The sequence below is a fragment of the Drosophila hydei genome, unplaced genomic scaffold, assembly GCF_003285905.1.
Source record: "Drosophila hydei strain 15085-1641.00,03,60 unplaced genomic scaffold, DhydRS2 tig00000296-arrow-arrow-pilon, whole genome shotgun sequence".
In the NCBI taxonomy this organism is placed as follows: Eukaryota; Metazoa; Arthropoda; class Insecta; order Diptera; family Drosophilidae; genus Drosophila; species Drosophila hydei.
In genome coordinates, this window is record NW_022045705.1 from 653,754 (window position 1) to 676,529 (window position 22,776).

At 39.7% G+C, this 22,776-nt stretch overlaps 5 protein-coding genes across 6 annotated transcripts; 3 read left to right on the forward strand and 2 right to left on the reverse strand.

Moving 5' to 3' along the window:
• Nucleotides 1-1,187: 1,187 nt before the first annotated feature.
• Nucleotides 1,188-2,957, reverse strand: LOC111605619 (cytochrome P450 4d1-like). Its single transcript, XM_030223821.1, has 3 exons — nucleotides 2,393-2,957; nucleotides 1,596-2,231; nucleotides 1,188-1,537 (listed from the first exon to the last, which is right to left on the reverse strand). The coding sequence occupies exons 1-3, from the start codon at nucleotides 2,955-2,957 to the stop codon at nucleotides 1,188-1,190; spliced, it is 1,551 nt and encodes a 516-aa protein (XP_030079681.1).
• A 6,610-nt stretch (nucleotides 2,958-9,567) lies between these two features.
• Nucleotides 9,568-14,780, forward strand: LOC111600956 (fibrous sheath CABYR-binding protein). Its single transcript, XM_023317375.2, has 4 exons — nucleotides 9,568-9,773; nucleotides 10,538-10,776; nucleotides 13,428-13,724; nucleotides 13,785-14,780. Exons 2-4 carry the CDS (start codon nucleotides 10,732-10,734, stop codon nucleotides 14,574-14,576), a joined length of 1,134 nt encoding a protein of 377 aa, XP_023173143.1. The 5' UTR covers nucleotides 9,568-9,773; nucleotides 10,538-10,731; the 3' UTR covers nucleotides 14,577-14,780.
• A 249-nt stretch (nucleotides 14,781-15,029) lies between these two features.
• LOC111604645 (serine/threonine-protein phosphatase Pgam5, mitochondrial) lies at nucleotides 15,030-16,326 on the forward strand. 2 transcript variants are annotated; one of them, XM_023322797.2, is made up of 2 exons: nucleotides 15,030-15,664; nucleotides 15,762-16,326. In XM_023322797.2, exons 1-2 carry the CDS (start codon nucleotides 15,107-15,109, stop codon nucleotides 16,071-16,073), a joined length of 870 nt encoding a protein of 289 aa, XP_023178565.1. In that variant the 5' UTR covers nucleotides 15,030-15,106; the 3' UTR covers nucleotides 16,074-16,326. The 2 variants fall into 2 exon arrangements, with proteins under 2 accessions (XP_023178565.1, XP_023178574.1); XM_023322806.2 differs by having other exon boundaries at nucleotides 15,765-16,326.
• A 722-nt stretch (nucleotides 16,327-17,048) lies between these two features.
• On the reverse strand, nucleotides 17,049-21,530 carry LOC111604773 (protein MMS22-like). Its single transcript, XM_023322981.2, has 3 exons — nucleotides 21,070-21,530; nucleotides 19,597-20,183; nucleotides 17,049-19,541 (listed from the first exon to the last, which is right to left on the reverse strand). Exons 1-3 carry the CDS (start codon nucleotides 21,405-21,407, stop codon nucleotides 17,131-17,133), a joined length of 3,336 nt encoding a protein of 1,111 aa, XP_023178749.2. The 5' UTR covers nucleotides 21,408-21,530; the 3' UTR covers nucleotides 17,049-17,130.
• Nucleotides 21,531-21,736: 206 nt separating this feature from the next.
• LOC111604779 (RING-box protein 1A) lies at nucleotides 21,737-22,591 on the forward strand. The gene is made up of 3 exons (XM_023322994.1): nucleotides 21,737-21,948; nucleotides 22,040-22,067; nucleotides 22,139-22,591. The coding sequence occupies exons 1-3, from the start codon at nucleotides 21,871-21,873 to the stop codon at nucleotides 22,357-22,359; spliced, it is 327 nt and encodes a 108-aa protein (XP_023178762.1). The 5' UTR covers nucleotides 21,737-21,870; the 3' UTR covers nucleotides 22,360-22,591.
• Nucleotides 22,592-22,776: the final 185 nt, after the last annotated feature.

A 22,776-nucleotide genomic window follows, 5' to 3' on the forward strand; every position in this document is an offset into this window, starting at 1 on the left:
TTGTTACTGGTTATTAGACGTACATGTGTATTATTAAATATATATTCCTTGATATATATGTAAATATTTAATAAAGGTAGCCTTCAAATTTTTAAGTTGGGTTTGGAAATATTGCGTATACGCCGCGTGTTACGCCTCAAAATTGCGATTTGTTATCAATTTAATGCTGGCTTTAAGTTTATTATGTACATATTTAAATAAGATTTCTAAATCTCTAACATAAGCATTCAGTTGGTGGACCCAGCACTTACAGTAGCAAAACTTACGTGCGCCACTATCTGAATGACTCATTTTGTCAGCCACGCCCTCTTGCCATTGTGCCCCTTTCTGCCTAATTTCTGTCCATTTGACGTTTCAGTTGCTATTTTGAAACAATTGTGTCGGCATGTGTCATACTCGTTATTCTCAACGTTTTTGCCAAATTCTATATTATTATTTGTGTACTCAGGAAGACCTGCTTTTACTCGATATATATATATATATATATATATATATATATATATATATATATATATTTATATAAATATATATATAGAAGATAAATTCATATACAGTTAAATAAAATAGTTGCATGTCTGTGTGTCTGCTCGTCACTGTTGAAGCTAAATAGTTAAAATTTAGAATATATAAATAGTATACCCTAAGTTTTTCTGAGTGCTCACAATTCTTTTATACGCGCATTCCTGATGAGTGGGATGTTTAAGACGTAATATTTCGTTTCTTAACTGCCCCATTAGGGGCTTGGCCGTAGAGCTGAAGTTTAACAGTTGGAATCAACTAATTATGTTGTCATGCTCATATATACGAGCGAGAGAAGTGGAAAAGTATGTGAAGGAGATGACAGAGGAAGGAAAAAAATGAGAACAGAGAGAGAAGTGGAAGAGAAAAGGCAGACATAATAGCGAGAGAGAGAGAGAGAGAAAGAGAGCAGCTGTTCAGCGAATTCGATACACGACATCAAAATAACTTGTCTTATTTTTCTACTTCAATTTAATTTATAATTATTTTTATTATGCATAATTTGCATTTGTGTCTCTTTCTTGCTCTCTCGTTCTACCTAAGAATCATAGAGATTCCTCGCTTGTTCGATATTTAAGTAAACGATAGGTAATTATCGATAGTTTTAAGGTATTTATTGAATACACACATCTCAATTGGACACTTAACGGAATTTACAAAATGCATCATTAAATGACACGTTCCTTGAGCTTAAACATGAGTGGATCCTTGGTGCGAAGAATTAATTCAGCAATAAGCACTGGTGGCTCCTCTGCATTGCCAACAAATTCAATTTCATAATGTCGCAAAACATTCGCCGCAATCGCTTTGATCTCGAGTATGGCAAACTTCTGGCCAATGCAGTTGCGCGGTCCAGCCGAGAAAGGAATGTAGGCATAGGGATTGAGCTTCTCAGCGCTCGTAACCACATCGAAACGTTCTGGCTTAAACGTATTTGGTTCACTAAACAGATCCTCGCGTCGGCCTAAAAACAATGGGCAAATGCCTATGTTTGTGCCGGCGGGAATGATCTTGCCATCTGGTTTATAATTAAATGGTTAAATTAATTGTTTATACATATTTCAAGTGCATATTACTTATTTCGCATTCCTGGAGCACCTTGCGGCCTAGCAGTGGAACCGATGGGTACATACGCAACGTCTCCTTGATGCACAGGTCCACATAATGGAGTTTGTTGAGCAGATCATAGGTAACAGGCGTCTCTCTGTCGTTGCCCAACACCGATACAATCTCCTCGACGCATTTGCGTTGGCATTCCGGATACAACGCAATGTTATAGAAGAAGAACGTAATGGCGGATGCTAAGGTATCGTGGCCCTCATACATAAAGGTATCCACCTCCTCGCGTATGTCCATGTTGGTCAAAGGCTTGTCGTCGATTTTCGACTGCAGTAATATGTCGAGAAAAGCCATTTTTCGCTTGGCACCCACATCAGTATCATCCGTACTCTGTGTCACTACTTCTGCAGTTGAGCTGTTTGCACACAGAAGCTCCTCGCGACGCTGCACGATGATCTTTTCCGTAAAGTTGTGCAGCACTTTCAAAGCTTGACGCTCTGCTCTAGCCAGAGGAGTCAGCATGTAGACCAGATCGAAGCGATAGAAGATGTTGAACATGCGCTTGTGCAGCACCATCGAAATGGTCTTCACTGCACACACATAATCCGAGTCAACGTTCGTCTGGGCATTGATTGAGACACCCATAGCAGTTTCTATGGCAAATGGTGGAGAGAAATTATGTTAAATTGGACAAATTCCAAGTGCTAAATCGATTCTCTATTTAAAATTATGTTAATCGGCTAATATCGGCTTATAATTGGAATATCCAATATATTTAAAATTGATATAACACCGGGAAATCTCGCTTACCTACCACAAATGATGTCCATAGTTAAGAGACTGATCCAATCGGATAGATCGAAACCAGCTTGAGCCTGCTGCTGGCATTCCCTATCCAAATTCTGGAGCAGCTTACGCGATTCACGCTCAAATATATCGACGAACTGTTCGAGAATCTTGAAGTGGAAGGTGGGCGTAATGATCTTGCGACGATTCTGCCACTTGCGTCCACGGCTTATAAGTAAACCCTGCTTGAGCCAGGGCTCGAGCACCTTGTACTCACTGGCCTTGTCAATGAAACGATGTGTGCCAAGAACCGCTTCCACATCTTTGGGATTGCTCATAACTATGTTGAGCTCTGGGCCCAGCCAAACTTTGACCGTCTGTTTTTTGGCATAGGTGTCTACAAAATGACGTAGCTTAAGAAGCATCTCATGCGGCGGTCTGCCAATGAAATGAAAAGCATGCCCAGCCACTGGCCACGTCGGTGCACTACCCAAATCTCGAGTCACTTCCATAACGTGCTTGAACTTTAACTGATAGATGAGCAGACCCACAAATAGGACGCTAGCCAGAATAAGACCCAGCACCAGAAACATCCTAAGCACAGTAAGACGAAATGCCTCCCTGAAAGACCAAATTACGACTGTGGCCTAAACTTTAATTGCCGTCACTGGCAACAAGTTCGCAGTATTGTTAGGCTTATCCCAATTCGAGAAATTATCAAGGTTAAATTGCACAAGTCCGGTTATATACTTTTATATGAGCAGCAAAGTCGTTGGACAGCACTGGCTTAAGGCAACTACTTGAATTTCAATAGCTTTTTGGAAATCAATCGAGCTCATTAAAAATAAGCAAGCATTCCTGCTGTCCATAATACTGGTTTACAGTTAATTGTATTCAAAAATCAATATTATAATTTAACAATATTGTAATTTATTGGCTTATGCTATACTATGGACGAGATGATGCTTCTACGCTCGGTACGGAGACTTTAGCTGCTGCCCATTTTGAGTTTGAAGGTGTCGTCATATTGCTCTGCCAGCTGGACAATTAGCTGCGTGTAGCCCCTGCACTGCTATTTGTTTTATTTTGTTATTATTATTTACTTTACTCATCCGCCACATGACGCTGCCAAAATTAGATTTTTTTGTACTAAAAATAGAGCAAGTGGCAAACTATGACGCCACGTCCGGGCCAGCAATGTTGATCGAATGGGCGTGTGTGGGTGTTTAGGTGTGTTTACATTTGATCATGTATTGCTATGGAGCTGTGACGTCACTAGTATTCAAGTTCAGAGGCATTTCTGCCTAGATGGCAACGCCATTCAAGGAATGTGTGTGAAAGAAAGATGAACAATGTGCATTGAATTGCATTGCTTCGGCAATAAATTGCGAAAAAAGTATTTTATTTGAATAAACGACTATAAAATTGATGCAACTCAAGAGTATCAACATAATTAACAACAAATTCAATTTAGCTGCCGTTGCTGAAAGCCTGTGCAGGGCTATTTACTTGGCTAGTTTACTCAAGTGGAACCAAGCAAATTCTGAATGCAAATTGCATTCGCCTTCGCAGATGGATTCGGGCGCCAGCTGATTCATCTTGAAATTCCAATAAAAAATGAGAATGCGAATGCAAATGCGAATGCCCATGCCCACTTGAATTTTCACCGTTACGTTACGTTCACAATAACAAGAAGACCGAGCAGTCAAATGAGAAAGGAAACGAAAGGGGCGGAACAACAACAAAGGATTGCTTAACTTTAGCATGCCGAACTAAGCTATACCCTGGTTACGGTTACAAGCTAAAACAGCATTGACCACTGTTACGTGCGAATAAGGTAGATGAACTAGAATATATATATATATATATATATATATATATATATATATATATATATATATATATATATATATATATATATATATATATATATATATATATATATATATATAAGAGCTAAGCAAATTAATCGGTCCCCTTCCATTCATACCCTATTCGCTGTTCCTTGTGTGTACAGGGTATGATGGAGTAGGCGTCCTTCAAGCATGCCAAATTCCAAAATTCTTGCGTCGGTCGTCGACGTCGACGTCATTTTGGCCCATGATTCGCACTGCGGGCCACATTTGAAATGTAAATATTTACACATGTCTTACAAGAGTTTCTTGAACGATTCCTCACTGTCGGATATAGCATATATATGAATAAATGGGATATATACACATTGCTTATAGATCGCCGAGATGTGTGCGCGTTGGAATTTCATTGGCATTTCCAATTTTGTACATTTTGTGAATTTTGCTCGCTTTTGCATTTCTGTTTTGATTTTCTTCATATATGTATGAAGAGTTCAGCATCTTGAACTCGATTGATTGTATTTTGCCATAGATCAGGGAGAGACTGCGAGAAAGAGAGAGAGTGAGAGAGAGCCGTTGGGGCCAACGAGGCCAGAACGTGCCACATGGAGCGTTTGATGAAACTGCAAAACAACAGCAGGCTATACGAGGTCTGTTCAATAAGTATATCTGTTTGGCACCTTCTTATTATGGACTCGTGTCAATGCTTTTTCCAGTCCTGTTCAGCTGCTTCTTTATCGATGACTTTCTTATCATCTCAATCGTAGCTTAGTGTCGTCCTTCAAAATAAATCAAAAATGGATGAGCGATAATCGATAATCGATAATCGATAATCGATAGCCGATAGTCATACATACGCGATACTTTTTGAGCACACCTCGAATGAATACATCAAAAACAGTGCAAAAACAAGAGACAAAACAAAAATAAATAAAAGTATAAAAATTATTTTAATAATAATAACAAAAATTTCGCTTTGGCTCAACACATTTTGCGTCATTTGGCGCTGAAGTGCTGAAGGCAACATTTTGCCGAAACAAACGATATGCTGGCATAGAAATATATATATGTTTATATATGTATATGTATGTATATTGCTGTATACAACATGAAAAAATCAACGATTTTAATAATAAACCTAGGCGCAATAGCTTTATGTTTCAGCTTACGCTACGTATGCGCAATCTTTAACGCATTGCGCATACGACACGTGTGCCACAAGCCCCCGCAGGCAGTAAAATTAAAATTGTTACTGGTTATTAGACGTACATGTGTATTATTAAATATATATTCCTTGATATATATGTAAATATTTAATAAAGGTAGCCTTCAAATTTTTAAGTTGGGTTTGGAAATATTGCGTATACGCCGCTTGTTACGCCTCAAAATTGCGATTTGTTATCAATTTAATGCTGGCTTTAAGTTTATTATATACATATTTAAATGAGATTTCTAAATCTCTAACATAAGCATTCAGTTGGTGGACCCAGCACTTACAGTAGCAAAACTTACGTGCGCCACTATCTGAATGACTCATTTTGTCAGCCACGCCCTCTTGCCATTGTGCCCCTTTCTGCCTAATTTCTGTCCATTTGACGTTTCAGTTGCTATTTTGAAACAATTGTGTCGGCATGTGTCATACTCGTTATTCTCAACGTTTTTGCCAAATTCTATATTATTATTTGTGTACCCAGGAAGACCTGCTTTTACTCGATATATATATACATATATATATGTACAGCTAAAGATAATTTTTGGCCTTTAAAGTTCAGTTTTTAGCGCATCAAATTCCAAGCAATGAAAATTCTGTGAATCATCAACGAATTTCATATACCCTACACAACATTTTTCGACTGTTTTTTTCTATTAATCTGATATCTGTATGTATGCTTCTTCGCAAAGTGTAAAGATGCAAGAAGAGATAAAAAGAAGGAAAGAACAGAGGGAAAATGGGAACAAAGGAGCGAGAGATAAGAGAGAGAAAGGATAGTAGAGTTGACAGAGAAAGAGTAGAGTTGAATATAGAGAGAAAGAGACAGTTAGTCTCGTGCAGCTGTTCAGTAAATTCAATTCACAATTTCAAATAACAAATAGAGATTTGCTAAGATTTTATAAAGGATTTCTAAGGAAGAGAAATCATAGTTTCGGATAGCTGGGGCACAATTGAATATATGTTACCAAAAGTCAAGCTCGTAGTTTCTATGAAAGTACAATCAAATCCATAATCTATTTGTTCGCTTAACTTTGATCACTTTTGTTGTAGACAAATCAAAGAAATGAATCAAACAGTTAAAGCAATAGATACGATTTTAGGTAATTCCTAAATGAAAATGTTTAAATTTACATAGATATATATTGATATATATATATATATTTGAATATATATACAATATATAATATACTATTATATTACTTTTTGCATTTCGTATGGGAAAAAGTTGCCAATGGCCAAATGCCAAGACAATTGAAGTAAGAATTGTGCTGCTTAAAACCTTTCAACAAATTATTTGTGTTTAAAGAGAAATGAATAAAAAACTAGTCGGAGCAGTGCAGTCGGCTGTGAACGACTGCATTATGCCTGCTCACAGCTGAATTTATGCAAACATTAAACATTCCTAGAGTTCTCAGAAAATTGTGGTTAGGTTCATTTGTGGAGGGTTTCTCGAACCCCAAAAATCGAGAAAGTTTCGGTTGCGAGTTGCCCCCATAGATATATCAGCTTTCGTCAGTAGCTTTTGGCTTTTTTAGCTTTGCTGCTGAGATAGACATGCTTATATATATATACATATATATACATATATATACACATATATATATACATATAAAGGAGTATACATTCCCAAATTGACTAGGCCAAGCCGACGATCAGAGCAAAGCCAATACGCTCTTAATGCTTGTAGAGCGAGCATAAGCAGAAGAAGAAGAAAATAGCATTTGAGAACGAAAAGAAAATTGCTAAAGACAAAATGCAAAATGCAAAATGTAAAAGAGGAAATCGCTGAGGCGAACGCATTTTCATTCATGACTTGATTTTATTTATGTGACTGCACAGCGCGGGCGTCTATGTACCTGCCGCACTATATATACTTATATCAATGTATATAGCATAGATAGAGCAATAGTCTACCTGTGCATATATATATATATTTGCCTGATCGTAATGAGCAATTGCCCAACAATTGCCATGCACTTGTGGCTGTCAGCCAAACGGCGAGCAGCTAAAAACAATGCAATTCGAATTTTGTTTAATTAACGTAGTCAAATCGTATATATATATATATGCATATACATATATTCTGTATAGACAGGCATTTTATTTATGATATAGCTTTGACATGCCAAGGCAGCTGGGCACGCGCCCTAAACGCATCTCTCTCGGCTATATCTCAAGTGGATATAGCTGGCGTTCAGAGTTCCAGAGCTAGTTGAGCTAGATAATGAAATTCTATATCTGTTTATCGATAACTCATTTCATCTACTAATAGTCGATAGTTCGACCCTAGGCTTTTATCCTTCGAAGCTGCAGTTATCAAGTTTACTTCAGTTTCCTGTGAACATTTCTGTTACTTGAACACCTTTTGAAACCTGCCCAATGAACAAATAATAGAGATTTGACTTTGACACACATCTGGATGTCGTTGTTGTGCTCTCTGTGTGTGGACGCGAGAAGCCTAGAATGATTATGGCCGTAGCTCTGCGCACTGAACTACTCAGGGTATATCCTAGTCGAATACTCCTGCTTGGAGCGTGCTTGCGTGTTCTTTTGGCTTATGTGCAAAGCAATTACCTTATATAAATATATAAATATATATAGATATACATATACATGTATATATATATATAATTATTATATATATATATCGGTTGCGGGGAGTCCAAACGCTGATCACTTGCTACCCTGATGGCACAATCTATTTTTGATTGTCTTCGAGACTATATAGTTTCTATATAGCCGGCGCTCACTTCCGGTTCTCAAAGAGGCGCAACTTGTGTGCGTGTGGGGGGCGTGGCATGGCAACAGCTGCATTTACTTTTTCCCTTTCTCACAATTCGATTTTCATCTTCGACCCGATCCGTTATTCTGATTTGCTTTGCGGTTATCTATAGCAACAGCAGCAGCAGCAGCAGCAGAGCCTCAGAGACCAAATTCTAACCCTAGCTATGCAGCGAAGCGAAACGAACGGTTTTGGAATGTAATTCCCTTGCCTCAAGCGGCAAGCGAAACAAGTCATAAATGTTTTGCATATTCTTTAGCTTCCCCATTTTCTCAGTTCGCCTTTGGCTTTCCCTTCTTAAGTGGCAGGTGCTTTACACTTCTTCTTTCTGCTGTTGTTGTTGCACATAACGACTTAATAATGTTTTATAGACCAGCTAAACTGTTGTTAATGGACACAACTGCATATCGGATCAACATCTATTTAAAAGGGAATGGGCGAAAATGTATTAAAATTGAAGACTTGAAGAGGCTTAGCAGTGATATCTAAAACAGAAACAGAACAAATCAAATTGTCAGCCAGTAAAACGTTACTGAAAATTATGTAAAATTATGTTTCTGAAGCAATTTAAAAATATTTTGCAAAGAGAAATGTGTGAGAGCTGCAAGAGAGAAAAGACTCCTCAATATACTAGAGCTGTAAGCTTTTAACGCATTCTCATTGATCTTAAAAGCGATTGTAAAATGTTAACAAAGTAAAGTTGAATTTCAAGCCAGTAAAACCTTGCGGAATATAGTGAGAAGAGGAATGCAAGAAATACAGGTTGCTCAAACTTACAGTGGGTTCGCTCGAAACATCCAGCTCTTAAGCATGAGTCGGTTCGGCTGGGGCTTTCAATTGTTCTATCCCTAGTTTTCCAGCACAGCAAAGACAACTTTGAAATACATATTTGGAATATAAAAAGTTTATAACTCTTCAAACAGTTCGGCATTGAGAAATTTCTTTCTTCACAAAACAGTAATAATGAAGTTTTCGTATGTTAATAGAGTTTCTCAGCAACTACTGATTAATATCGTCTGCCTTATCATTGCATTGTCTAAAATTAAAAGAAAAAAGTGTTGAGAGCAAGCGAGAGAAGTTTTTCGTCTTGTGGCAAGGGAGAGCGAGAGAGTAGAAGAGAGAGCGAGAGTGTGCCGTCTACGACCGTAGCTGTGCGAGAGAGTCGCAACATGTGTGCGCGCGCTTGTGTGTGTTTCGCTGCTATAAAAAGAAAGCGCGCTCGCTTTCAGCGCTCACTTTTTGGTTGCAGCTACCAAAACGTTTACAGGCAAACAACACAAATAATTTAATAAAATTCAAGAGAATATATTAAAAATTGTTCGTTCTATTTTTTTTACATATGTTTTGTATAAAAAGTGTTGCAATATTTTAAATATTCAAAATACACATATATTGCCCAAGTTCAAGTGCATTTGCATTGAAGTGAGAATACGTAGTGTAAAGCCCAAAGGAATTCCATAAAAATACAAGCCGAAAGAGAGGAAGACAACTCCAGCATCAACAAAATACACAATAACAACAAATCAATCTATTTAAAAATATATATAGATAAAAACAAAACGTGAGTGTTAAACTGCAGCGTCCCAGTGTTGCCGCCATTTTTAATTTGCCATCCTGTTGCTGTGGCCATTTTGAGCTGTCAACTGTCAACTGGGCAAGAGTTATCGAAATGATGCATCGATAGGCGACAAGCTAAATAAAAGTTTACATGAACTGGTGCAGCTGCAGTTGCTGCTGCTTGTGCAAAAGGGAAAAGGGAGCATGGGAAATGTGGCAGGGGCAAGTGTAATTTACAGTGGGTAAAAAGTCAAGACACAAAGACAAAACAAATGAGCCGTAACGGCAGCAGCAGAAGCAGCAGCAGTAGTTTATGTAGCTGGGGCCTTGGCACTGCGCATGCGTACCAGCCTATGCCAAAGTCAAGGGTTCAGCCTAGGTGGCATCGCTCTATTCGTTTGTCTGTGTATGCTTGTGTGTATGCTTTTTTCTTTTCATTTTTTATTGCTTTTGCTGCGAGTAATTTAACTTTGCTTCTTTCCTTCTTTCTTTTGGGGCAGCTCTGTTTTTATTTTCAACTTTTTTTTGGGTCTGACTGTGGGTCACAAAAGAAATGCTAAATAATAAAAAAATATACTGTGTAGCAATGCCAGGGCAAAACACAATGGGCGCTCAAACGAAACACATTTTCATTGTTATTATTGTTGTTGTGGCTGTTTTCGAGAGTAGCGTTTCTTTTCCGTTTAGTTGTTTGCTGTGGTTTTGTTTAATTTTTTTGCAAGAGCTAAAATTTCGCAAACTTTAATTGGCCTTTATTTACATTTACAGTTCCCGAAACGTTTGCTTATGCTTTTTTGTTGCTGGCAAACCTGAGGTTCAACTTTTCAAATTGAGAACGCGAACATCTGTGGTGATACGTGACTCTTTTACGGGGCAACGTCGTCAATTTCAGCGAACGCTTTTCTAAGTAATTTACAAAGCTGCAAGAACAACAACAACAAGAACCAAATCCTATTAACAAAATGACCGATGTATCGCATGAATTGGGCGCCCTACGCTTTGTAGTGGTAAGTAATATCCTCTAATTAAAAATAATATATACTCGCCTTGAACTCAGATAACAGTTGAAATCAAATAAACTTCATACTTCGAAATCAACTAAGTTTTGGATTCTTAGAGATGTGCTCGATAGCAAAGTATATTAACGGTTCGCACATACAATTATAGACATCGTTTGGGCACTAGGCAAAACTCAATTAAAATATTAGAGCTAATTAGCTACAAATTTGACCGCTTTATAACAGAAGGCATTTGCGGAATGTGGCGCGCAGACGGAAAAAAACATAAATATATTTAAAAAAGAGAAATTTTCTCATATTTTATTTTTATAATTCCCATGAGCATTATAGTTGTATTTCATTATTGTTATATTGCACATATATCTCGTGCGACAAATGCCTTCAAATTATTTATGAGCAAAAATGAAGAAAAATAAGAAAATGTTAAAACCCAGCAAATACTGGTATGAAATGACGAAATAATCAGCGCGGATAAAAATCGTTCAAATCAAATAACACAAATTTTCAAGTTATTTTACAAATACAGTTTTCAATTTTCTGTGCCTTTGCTTTAATTTGTCGCCAAATGAATTACCAAAAGAGCAAAGATATGTGTTTATATTTATATGACTATATATATGCATTCTATATATATGTGTACATATATATATATATATATATATATATATATATATATATATATATATACTATATATATATATATATACTGGCTGACAAAAGAAACAAATTTTTTGTCGCACTGTGCAAAAGATCAAAACACGGAAAAATTCTTGGCAATGACCATCGCTTGAGTTGAAATAGCAATGTTATGTAGCCTTATGTATTATATATATATATATATATATATGTATATATATATATATATATATATATATATATATATATATATATATATATATATATATATATATATACGACGACTTTTGCTGAGTGACAGCAACAAATCGAAATGTTTTTAGTTACACAAATACTATATACTAAATAAATACTATCGCCTATGACAGTCGATATGCGCATAGCTACAGCTTTCGCGCAACCTCTTTTGTGCCATTGTCCACCAACTCACTCGTTTCGGTTCATGGAATTGCACATCATTTCAGATATTTAATGGAGTTATTAAATAAATGCAAATATCCTAGTCAATATAGTAGTTTATGTTGTTGTTTAGTTTCACGTGTTGACTTTTATTTTTTTTTTTGTTGTGTCTTTATTAAGGCCCAGCATGTGACAAAAACGCAATTTTCATTTCAATTGAAATTTATGCATTTTCACATCAAAGACTTTCACCTGATGCGAATTTACTGACAAATATATATATATATATGTATATATATATACGTATTTGTTAATATGTATATAAATTTTAGATAGAGCATAGTGAATATATAACTTTTTGGCAATTGCCAAATTCGTGTTGCTTTCATTCATCGGGCGGACTTGATGCGCATTTCGTTTATTTATTTTTATTATCGAATATATGAATGAAAAATCATGATGCCAATGAGCTGGCGTCAGCCAAATTGATTATTGACAACGTCATTGGCTTGGGTAACAGTATTTTCTATATTTATAAATCAAAATTTAACAAAGATGTTTTTTGAAATAAATATAAAATAAGGAAAAAACAATGTTATAACATCCATATTTTGTTCAAAATATGTTTTGGGCACACAAAAATACGTTTGCAAAAATCGACCTTGAAGGTCGTTTGATGGTTTTTAATTTTAATTCTATTTATTTAGTTTGCTAGGTTTTGTTTTATTAAATTGTATTTCTTTTGTGTCTGGGATTGAGGAAGTGTAGTGTAGTATGCTTAATACAAATTTTTGTTCTCATCAAAAGTTTGTTTTTATTTATGGGCCGACATTTGCGCATTCCTTTCGTCCCATTTGCTTGTACACCAAATATATATAAATAGTATAGAGAGAAGAGTACATATGTACATATTGCTCATGGGTAAAACATTTTGCATTTATTAAATGAAAAATTAAAGAACATGTAAATTTGTTGTTATTTAATTACAGCTCATTAATTAAACAACATGCCACGTGTCCGTTTTTCAATTCAAAATTTCAAATGTGCCGCCAATTCTGCCATAAAAATAGTTGACAGCGTTAACAACTGTCCGAACAGCCTGGTAACTTCTGATTGAGCTTACAATTAGATCAGGCTTAATGCAGTAACAGTCTGGCAACGCCTGGTAGTGGACTTAATTTTATTGGAAGGGTTTTCATGATAGGAATTTACTAAATGACCAATCTAATAAAATAAAACTGTCGTTATTCAATTACAGGTCTTTAATAAATGCAATAGCTCTGTGTAGAATTATGAATCAGAAAATGCCTAGTCAAACATAAAGTTAGCTACCAATTAACTGGGTGGCAACGCCTGCCTGAACTTGAATTACATTTAACATTCATATTGCAAAGGATTTTGATTTCAAAATATGTGTTATTAAAGAAAACGTTAAATTGCTGTATTTTTAATGCAGTTCATTAATTGGGACTAACAATAGTTGACAATGCACACAAGCTTCCAGCAGCCAGCCGTCTGGCAACACTGTCTTCAACTCGAATCTATTTTAGGCTACACCTGGGCAACGTATTAATTGGATTGAATTTGTATTTGTCTTATTGCAGGACTCGCCGCTATCGTCAAAGGTGGCCATGTTTAACAATCAGGCGACACAGCATAAGCAGTCGCAGCTATTGAATCCATTCTCGCACGACGGTCGCGCCTCCTCGCCGAAGCCAACTTTCTCCAAGGATCAGTATGGTAAGCCGCTGGCTGGCAGTCTAACAGAGATGCGCGGCCAGAAGGCCAATATGCATGTAATGAAGGAAATGCTGGAGCTGTGTCAGATCATTGACTCCGAGGGCTACCAAGTGAAGGATGAGCCCACCATGCGGGTCATACCCTTTGGGGAGTTGTTCAACGTAAAAGCAATTCTCAACTCTCTCTAGAAACAAATTTCACCTAATCTTTCGTTCATTTAGATTTACAACTACATTTCGGACAAAGTGGTTGGCATTCTGTTGCGTGCCCGCAAGCACAAGCTACTGGACTTCGAGGGTGAGATGCTGTATCAGCGTCGCGATGACGATGTGCCCATCTTTTTGCTTCGACCCATTGTGGAAATACGCCGCGAGCTGAATGCCAAAGTTGAGGACATTAAACGGGGCGCCAGTCCAGCGCCTCAATCTACATCGGTGCTGCTTGACAAAACTGCGCACGAGCAGAATCTAAAGGTGTTGGAGGAGAAACGCCGCGTGTCCAAGTCTCGTACACCGTCGCCGGCTGTCAAATCGAAATCTAGATCAAAATCACCTACGCCTGAGGTGCGAGATAAAGCCGAGGCTGAATCTAGTGAAGCAGCAGCAGCAGCAGTACCATCTACTGCTCCCGTTGCAATTGAAGTTGCACCTACTAAAACGCCAGTAGAGGCAACTGTGCCGATTGTTGTTATTGATCAGCCAGCTGCAATAGAAATTGCATCTAAAGAAGTGACACCAGCAGCGACAACAAAAGAGGAGCTGCCGGCCAGTGAATCCCAAACGGCTGAAGTACCACCTGAAGCTGCTTCGCCTGCTGATTCAGCTGATACTCCTACTGCTGTGCCTGCTGATGCTGTACCAGTTTGTGCTGCTCCTGATGCTTCTCTAGCTGAACCCTCAAATGAGTTGCCCACAATTGTTATTGAAGCCAGCGCTACATTTGTGCGCACAGTTAGCGTGGAGCAGGTTTCGGAACAGGTTTCAGAGCAGGTGGGAACTGCCGAGAATGCCTAAGGAAAATAGCGAGATCCAGTGGAGTTCAACAACCGGACTTATGAGAATGTTTCGAAAGAGTTCGCAAACTAGTAAAGCGGCAGCTTTAAATTGCAGTAATCTAGATTTAAAGCATAGTTTAACTTTATAATTAGGTGTTTAAACAGCACTGAAGACACTAAACAGAGAAAAAGAAAAACAAACAAACAAAGGAAAAGAGAGAGAGCAACTATTTATAAATGAATAAACATATATAAGTATATAAAGTAAATGTAATACAATATTTAGACACAGTATTATATAAAACTCATACTTATTAATGCATGATTATTATATAATATGTTGGTAGTAGTTTAATAAAGTATAAAAATCATATTTGAATTTAAACTGTTGTACTGGCGTTGCCACATCGCAAACGAAAGCGCACGAACGCAGTCAAATGTCTGGTAGCACCTTCAATCACAAGTCAGCTGTTCAGTGCCGCTGTTTCGTTTCCATTTGATAAATGCGACGGTCATATATTTGCGACGGACCCCTACGATCGGTGAATAATGAGAAAGTTCGCGGCATTTGCATGCGGCACTGGCGCTGGCTTCGCTGCCTACTACTTTCAAAAGCTGCGCGACCCTCTGCAGGCTGTGCACAACTCGTGGACGAACAGTGAAAGACAGATTAGCGAATGCGCTTTCTGGGACAGCAATTGGGATTTTCGCGATCCTAAGAGCTTGGTGCGGCCCGTAAAGGGCGACAAGCCACAGGACCAGAATCGCTATAACAGCGATCTGGAAAAGAATATATCGAAATATGCGCGGCATATCATATTAATACGCCACGGCGAATATCTTGACGTGGGCGAAACCGATGAGACGCATCATTTAACAGATCGCGGTCGCCTACAGGCCAAGTATACGGGCAAACGTTTGCACGAACTTGGCATCAAGTGGGACAAGGTAATTGCCTCAAATATGGTGCGTGCCCAAGAAACGGCAGAGATAATACTGAACGAGATCGACTTTGACAAGACCAAGGTGAAAAACTGCTCATATTTGCGTGAAGGAGCACCAATACCACCGCAGCCGCCTGTTGGCCACTGGAAGCCGGAAGCCTCGGTAGGTAATCCAAACGGAATGGAATAATGTTAATCTTTATTCGATAAGAAATGTTGAACAGTGCTCTTAACCCTTTACAATTTAACTTCATTTGCAGCAGTTTTTCAGGGACGGTGCAAGGATCGAGGCCGCTTTTCGACGTTATTTCCATCGTGCCTTACCCGATCAGGAGAAGGAGAGTTATACGTTGATTGTTGGACACGGCAATGTAATACGTTATTTTGTTTGCCGCGCCTTGCAATTTCCGGCTGAGGCTTGGCTGCGCATCAGCATTAATCATGCATCAATCACATGGCTAACGATTAGTCCGTCCGGCAATGTGTCCATCAAATATTTGGGTGATACCGGCTTTATTCCCGCCAAGCATCTGACCAATCGTATACCACGCGAAGCCAAGAACGTTGTCTAGTTATAATCCCAAGGCGTATTTTCTGTATTCCTTTCCACAAGGCTGCAGCTCCAGGAATCAGTATACAAATACTGTTGTCCACTGATGAAGACTATTTTTTTAATAATGAAGTTTATATTTCAAATTAATTGAAAACTAATTAAATCATGTTAAACGGGTTTTCTACTATTTGGCATATACAAACTGTAAATTGAAACTGAACAAATGAAAATATTTGAATACAATCAGCCAGATGAATTAAAAAAAATCAATGAGATAAATCTGCGAACATGAGAATTTCCCCCTTTTACATGCCATAAATAATTCAACCTTTTTGTTTTCTACATGCAACCAATTCGAAATTGGTATCGAGTAAAAACGCGGTTAACTATCGATATTTTCAACGGCTATCAGTAAGGAATGCCAAAAAATGCAGAATTTTTTCCTCCATTTACTTCATCAATAAAGCCGAGGCTGAAATAGTATCTCTTAGAAAAAAAGTTTATCAGAAAACATGATGGATAAGACACTTAAGTTACATTTGCAAAATATCCCATTTCCAATTGCAAGGAAGAAGTCGTGAACTGCCAAGCAAGAATTGCTGAAAAGGCAATCTGGCAGAAGGAACCGGTGCAAACACAAAGGATTGCTCGGAGATAGTGGAAGGTAGTGGCCCAACTGGCCATCTCTGGTGTCGACGTGAATGAGGCTAAAACAAAATGGTCCTTGCTTTGTGTCACCTTTGGTCTAAATCAAAGCAAAACGAATAATATTAGCTCGTTGACCGACAACGCTGTTGCCTGGCTCCAATTACTCGGTTCATCAATTGAATGTATTTCTTTGTTTACATCTAAATCGAATTGCAATTGATTATTTTTCCTTATTTGCAACTCAAAGGCCAGTCGACTAAGTACAGGCGGCCGTCCAGATTGGTCCTCCGCTTCCCCCACCTTCCTGCAAATCACGATGGCCTTCCCTCTGAAACGTCTGCATCTGAACCAGTTAACACTTATAATTTCGGCTTGATCAAGTATTTATTTATTATTAACAATACCACAAACATTTGTATATAATCTAATTAGCTAGCTTTAAGCACCTGTTGCAAACGCTGGAGGCATTTGCGTATGCCTACATCCTCGCCAGCGCCGCGCTTTAGCTCGACGCTGTGCGCCTGTTCGCGCACAAATCCAAAGAGCGGTGCTACCAATTGTGGAGCTCTTTCCGCCAGCTTGATGAGCATCTGAAAGTAGAAGTAGGTGCAGTGCGCCAAATGCTTTTCAGCCAGGTTGCGTATATCAGCCGAACAGACGTCGCGAGCGGCTTCCGAACGCTGGAATTGGGACAGATTGACAAGCACAGCATAGAGATTGAGCACTTGAACTCGACTAGGTTCCAATTCTCCAACGAACATTACGTGCTCGAGTAGCGATACATGAACCGCTCGCAACAGCGTTAACAGCTGCGCCTCTGCCTCTGTGTCCAGCTCCACGTCATCTAAACCCACAAAAAGCTGTTGCAGTATAATAAGAATGAGACCGACATGCGTGCCCGCCTGGCTACGCTGCACGGCGAGGAATTGGTTAGCCAGATGCTGCAACACAAACTGTGCCAGCTCGCCATCCAAATCCGATTGCAGAAGCGTTGCATATGGACGTGCCACCAGCTTGACATTGCTCGAGAAACCGAAATGTGGCGTCCAGTGCAACACGAGCTTTTCAAGCGTACGGCTTAGATACGCATCTGTGCGATATGGCAGACGTCCAATGCCCTGCAGCAGCACTGGAAATATCTTATGCAGTAGCTGTGGCAGTCGACCCTCGGGTGCAACGCCCGCCTGCAGCTGTGTGGTGAGAAGGAAACGCACCATGGCCAGGTGAAAGAAACAGCTGGGCTTTGAACGAACATAGCAAAGTGTCGGACAATTATAAATAACAATTGCCAAAAAGTTATAGAAACGTGCTCCCAGCTCGGGGCGTTCCTGCCGGCTCTGTGGCGACATCCACTGCTCAAAGTGCGCCACATAGGCATGCAACTTATGACTGAGCTGCATGCGCACATGTGCTAACGCGTCCTGTTGCTGTGCACGTCTACCCAGAGCGCCAAAGAATGCACACAGCGGCTCCCGATCTGCCAACGAGGCGGCATCCAAGCCCAAAGCACGAAACTCCTCCAACTGGATGATAAAAGGATTCAGTGCCAGCACCGCCTCGTGCTGTGCGTTGAGCAGCACCAAAGATTTTATCCACACTTGAATGATGAGCACGCTGGCCGGTTGTTGGGCAGCTGATGCTGCGTCCCGCAGCACATGGAGCAGCAGCTGTGCACTGGCTGCCGTGTTGACTGGCTCGGCGCCTTGTAGCAGGCACTCCAGCAGCTTTTTATCCCTGTCCAGTGCCACAAAGTCAGCAGCAAGCTGTGAGAGCCAAGTGCTATAGCCGTTCACATATTGCACGCGCAGCTGTGGCAGCACATGCTGCTGCAGTGCATCCCACATTCCAGCGGACATGTTGACTTTCAGCTTTTGGGCAAGCAAATGGAGAGCTTGCCAAACACGTTCCTGTGCCGCTTGTGCACTGTGTTCGATGTAGTGTGTTAGCCACGGCGCCAGCAGTAGCTGCTCGCCGCGCGCGAAATCATCAGCCAGTTCGAAAATGGGCTGCAACGTGGCTGCATAGATGCCACCCACATCCGGATCATTGCGCACAGCCGCCAGTTGGGCCAGCAGCTTACTCACATAGTCATCGAACGGCTGTCGACGTTGCGCATGCAGCAATAGAACAGCCATATGACCCTTGGCTGCCAGCTGCCGGCGAGCCGGAGGCAGCTTATCCAAAGCCAAGCAAAGCAGCATTTCCCGCAGCTTGGGCGCCAGCTCGCTGAACTCGCCATAAGTGAGCAGCAGGCACAGGAACAGCTCAATCACATGATGTATGCCCGACTCGTTGAGTGCAAGCATCTTCGCTGCACTAAATTTACTAAAGATGCGTCCCAGCAACTTCTGCGCTTGATTGCCACGGCCAAGTGCCGGCAGCTGTTGCAGCGTTTTTCCCAGCAGCAGGACAAATAGCGTAAAGCTGCTTAGATTTAAATCATCCAGCTGTGGCTTGGCCAGCAGCGTACGATAGCGCTCCAAGTATGCTGATCCGCTGGCGTATATCATCGGCAGCTGATCCAGCTGAGACTGCGCACTAAAATTGCAGTTGAGCGACCGATGCAGACACTCCCACAGCTGGCAGAGCACATCCGTATCGGGCTGTCCCCAATGCAGCTGCAGCGGCGCCAGCAAACACAGATAGACTCGACGTTGCTGCTCATCCGGCTGACTGGCCAAAAACTGTCTAAGCAGACAGCTAGTCTGAAGCAGTTCTCCAGCTACAGGTATTGGTTGCAAAACCTGCATGCCACACGCATCGTAGGCGCCCAAGCGAGCAAGGCTCAGGCGCAGCCAGGCATAGAACTCATGATAGGCCAACACAGACGCTGCTTCCACTGAAATAAAGTTCATGTTAGGCACTATTTGACAATTCGTGCCTAAAAGTCTTACGCTGTTTCTTGTGCCGCTGCATGGCTCTGTGTAGCAAGGGCCAGAAGGCAGTTTCCGTATCTGCTTGTTGCTGATGCTGAAGCACCAGCCACAGCTCCTTGCTGCAGCGACACATAAACGCCGAAGTATGCAACAGCTCAGCGCTATGTTTGCTTCTATAGTAAAAGCTCGCGCAGAGCACCAAATCATCCAATGTACGCTCTAATTGCGACAAGTACATGACCTGTGCTGTCGTATCGAACTCTTGACACTTGTGTAACAGGCACAAGTCCAGCAGACGCCATTCGAGTGCTCCATGATATAAATGATAAGCAGGCGCCTGACACTCATTGCCTTTGGAATGCTCCGCGAAGTAGAGTATTCGCCATGTGGCCGCATCCAGGCAGCTATTGATTAGGTCACGCAGCTGAACAATAGCTGGCGATAGTGACTCCACCTGCAGCTCGTTCACTTCGTGCAGCAGCAAGTGATAATAATGGGTAACCTGTTGACGTGCCCTGTACCAACAGCTGGCTGTATGCAACGAGGATTTCGATTGTAGCTGCTGCTGACCGGCCACGGCTGCGCTGAGCTTCTGTATATTCTTGCTAAGGAGCAGATAAAGATAAATATAAATATAATATTTATATATAGTTAGTCAATGAACTCTTTAATATGGTAAACTGTTTGAAGATATTTATTAAGTTAACTTATGAAAACAGAGCCAGGCGGACAGTTTCGTGTGAAACATCTCAGTCAGATTCTTCCTTAGGGAAAGTTTCCGTACTGATATTTGCGGATTTTGGTTAATCTTCGGCATAATTAAGGGATCTGCCCGACTTTTCTTCAAGTCTGTCTTCGTTTTCCGCGCGATTTATAATATTGTAAATATTATAATATTCAACTAACTTTGAAATAAATCATTGAACCACATCAAATATCTTTCCAGGCGTTTTCAAAATGAACGTAATTCACCTTAAAAGAACGAACAGACAGACGGACAGGACTGAATCGACTCGGCTTGTCGGCCTGATCAAGAATATATATATATATATTTATATAAACATTTGCATATAACTATTATACCCTGACTCCCCATTTTTAATGGGATCAGAGTACAATTAGTACTCAACAAAAGTGCACAGCCAAATTGAAAGAATTGCAAAAGCAAACATGTATTACGGTAAAGTACCGTTCTTCAAAAAATTAGATCGAAACAGAATAGCAAGACGCAATGAGTAAACAGCTTCTTGACAGCTTGAGCAGAGTAATTTCATTTATTGTTGTTTATTGTATTACACATTTTCAGTTGTGCTCTCTTTTTTATGATCTAATTCAAAACTTATTATTAGACAATAAAGCATTGACAAATTTCGTTAATTTGAATTAAAGGCCATTTGTTTTGTACCTAAAGTAAAAATATTTTAACTTTTTTCTGTGTGTAAAGAGTTTCTTGACAAATTGTATATACTGAAATATATGTATATTACTCACCAAGCTTCGCCATGCACATAACGTAAGACAGCACATACTCTCAGCTGTTCCCGCCCAAAATCGAAACTCAGCTCTTCCAGCCGGCATCGTGGCACCGGCACTTTCAACGCATAGCAATTACGCACAAAGCTTTGCTGGGGAAAATCTGATTGTGTCTTAATAGTATCTCTTCCACTGCAGATAAACTCGGGCAACAGTTCTAATATACACTCATCGTCATCAAACTCCTCATTGATTTGTATCTCCTCTGTTGGCTCTGTCTGCGGCTTTTGTGTTGCTTGTAAGAAGGCAGTGAGTATATCCTCATCGTCATCCGATTGGAATAGATCATAATCCATTCTAGCTATTAGCGATCAGCTCATATGCAATTTGTGACAAAAACTCAGTTATGACCATTTCTTGCGAAGACCACCTTGATTAATATGTGTGTTTGTTACCATTAACGAAATCAATCCGAAAGCGCCGATAAGGTACTCGATACCACTTCGATACATTTTTTAAGTTACAATAATATTTTTTGCTGCAATTAATTTGTATATTAAATTACTTTGCTTGTAGTGCTTCCTAAATATTATATATATTTCATTTTATTGAAAAGAGAAGAAAATATACATAATAAAAAATATATTTAGTTTGGTCACCCGATGATTCATTCGATCGTTACAATGTGAAAATGGAAGCAATGGTGATGCACAAACTGTGCATTTCGATTATAATAACTATCGAATATCGATTTATTTTACAAAATCAATGTGATGCATTGACTAGCAAAGGAAGAAATTAACACGGAACGGAAGCTAAATGGAAGTCGACGAAGAAGAGTTTGAAGTACCATCCAGCAGCAGCAAAGGAGAGAAGAAACGCTTTGAAGTTAAAAAGGTATATATTAATCAAATACATATGCCAAAAATTTTTTATAAAAATACAAAATGGCGACTAATTTTTGCTTTGTTCATCGTTTCTTTCCTAGTGGAATGCTGTGGCACTATGGGCATGGGGTAAGTCTGCTCCGAAACCAAAACACGACGTAAGTTTAAAACAAAAAAAAACATCATATAACTTATTGCAGATATCGTTGTGGACAACTGCGCTATCTGTCGAAATCATATAATGGACTTGTGCATTGAATGTCAAGCAAATCAGGCGTCGGCCACCAGCGAAGAGTGCACCGTTGCCTGGGGCGTTTGTAATCATGCTTTTCATTTCCATTGCATTTCCCGTTGGTTGAAGACACGTCAGGTCTGCCCACTTGATAATCGTGAATGGGACTTCCAGAAGTATGGACACTAAGACTTGCAACGCCGAAACTCAAATTACTACTAAAACACAATAACATACAGTCGTCTATCATACACGTACATGCTTAAAAGAACAGTCAATCGGAAATTGACGTGGCCGGGTATTATTTGTGTTACAAGGTACAAAACGAGCACATTTCTAATCTATATTACATTTAGGTTAAAATACAAGAGTTGGTTTGATAATCTAATAAACTCTAATAAATTTGCATGTTTCACACAAATGACCGGTATTTTTTCAATATGATTTGGTTGGCGCTCACTTTGACTTGCTCCCAGCAGCGTAACAATCGTAAGCATGGATGCCAACCCTCCGTTTGTAAAGAGACTAGAACTACGTAATATTTAAAAAAATTGCAATACTTTAACTATGAGGAAGGGGTACCGCCAGACGATTTTTGGCGTTATA

Excerpts from the sequence above, each read along its gene's own strand:
- LOC111605619 (XM_030223821.1), bottom strand. The coding sequence starts at position 2,957 with ATGTTTCTGGTGCTGGGTCTTATTCTGGCTAGCGTCCTATTTGTGGGT. Across the intron at positions 2,232-2,392 it reads AACTATGGACATCATTTGTG|AAACTGCTATGGGTGTCTCA; the intron begins GTAGGTAAGCGA and ends CATTTGCCATAG. Across the intron at positions 1,538-1,595 it reads GCTCCAGGAATGCGAAATAA|ATGGCAAGATCATTCCCGCC; the intron begins GTAATATGCACT and ends ATTATAAACCAG.
- LOC111600956 (XM_023317375.2), top strand. The coding sequence starts at position 10,732 with ATGACCGATGTATCGCATGAATTGGGCGCCCTACGCTTTGTAGTG. Across the intron at positions 10,777-13,427 it reads GCGCCCTACGCTTTGTAGTG|GACTCGCCGCTATCGTCAAA; the intron begins GTAAGTAATATC and ends GTCTTATTGCAG. Across the intron at positions 13,725-13,784 it reads CCTTTGGGGAGTTGTTCAAC|ATTTACAACTACATTTCGGA; the intron begins GTAAAAGCAATT and ends TCGTTCATTTAG.
- LOC111604645 (XM_023322797.2), top strand. The coding sequence starts at position 15,107 with ATGAGAAAGTTCGCGGCATTTGCATGCGGCACTGGCGCTGGCTTCGCT. Across the intron at positions 15,665-15,761 it reads ACTGGAAGCCGGAAGCCTCG|CAGTTTTTCAGGGACGGTGC; the intron begins GTAGGTAATCCA and ends CTTCATTTGCAG.
- LOC111604773 (XM_023322981.2), bottom strand. The coding sequence starts at position 21,407 with ATGGATTATGATCTATTCCAATCGGATGACGATGAGGATATACTCACT. Across the intron at positions 20,184-21,069 it reads TATGTGCATGGCGAAGCTTG|CAAGAATATACAGAAGCTCA; the intron begins GTGAGTAATATA and ends TCTGCTCCTTAG. Across the intron at positions 19,542-19,596 it reads GCAGCGGCACAAGAAACAGC|TGGAAGCAGCGTCTGTGTTG; the intron begins GTAAGACTTTTA and ends ACTTTATTTCAG.
- LOC111604779 (XM_023322994.1), top strand. The coding sequence starts at position 21,871 with ATGGAAGTCGACGAAGAAGAGTTTGAAGTACCATCCAGCAGCAGCAAA. Across the intron at positions 21,949-22,039 it reads AACGCTTTGAAGTTAAAAAG|TGGAATGCTGTGGCACTATG; the intron begins GTATATATTAAT and ends TTTCTTTCCTAG. Across the intron at positions 22,068-22,138 it reads TGTGGCACTATGGGCATGGG|ATATCGTTGTGGACAACTGC; the intron begins GTAAGTCTGCTC and ends AACTTATTGCAG.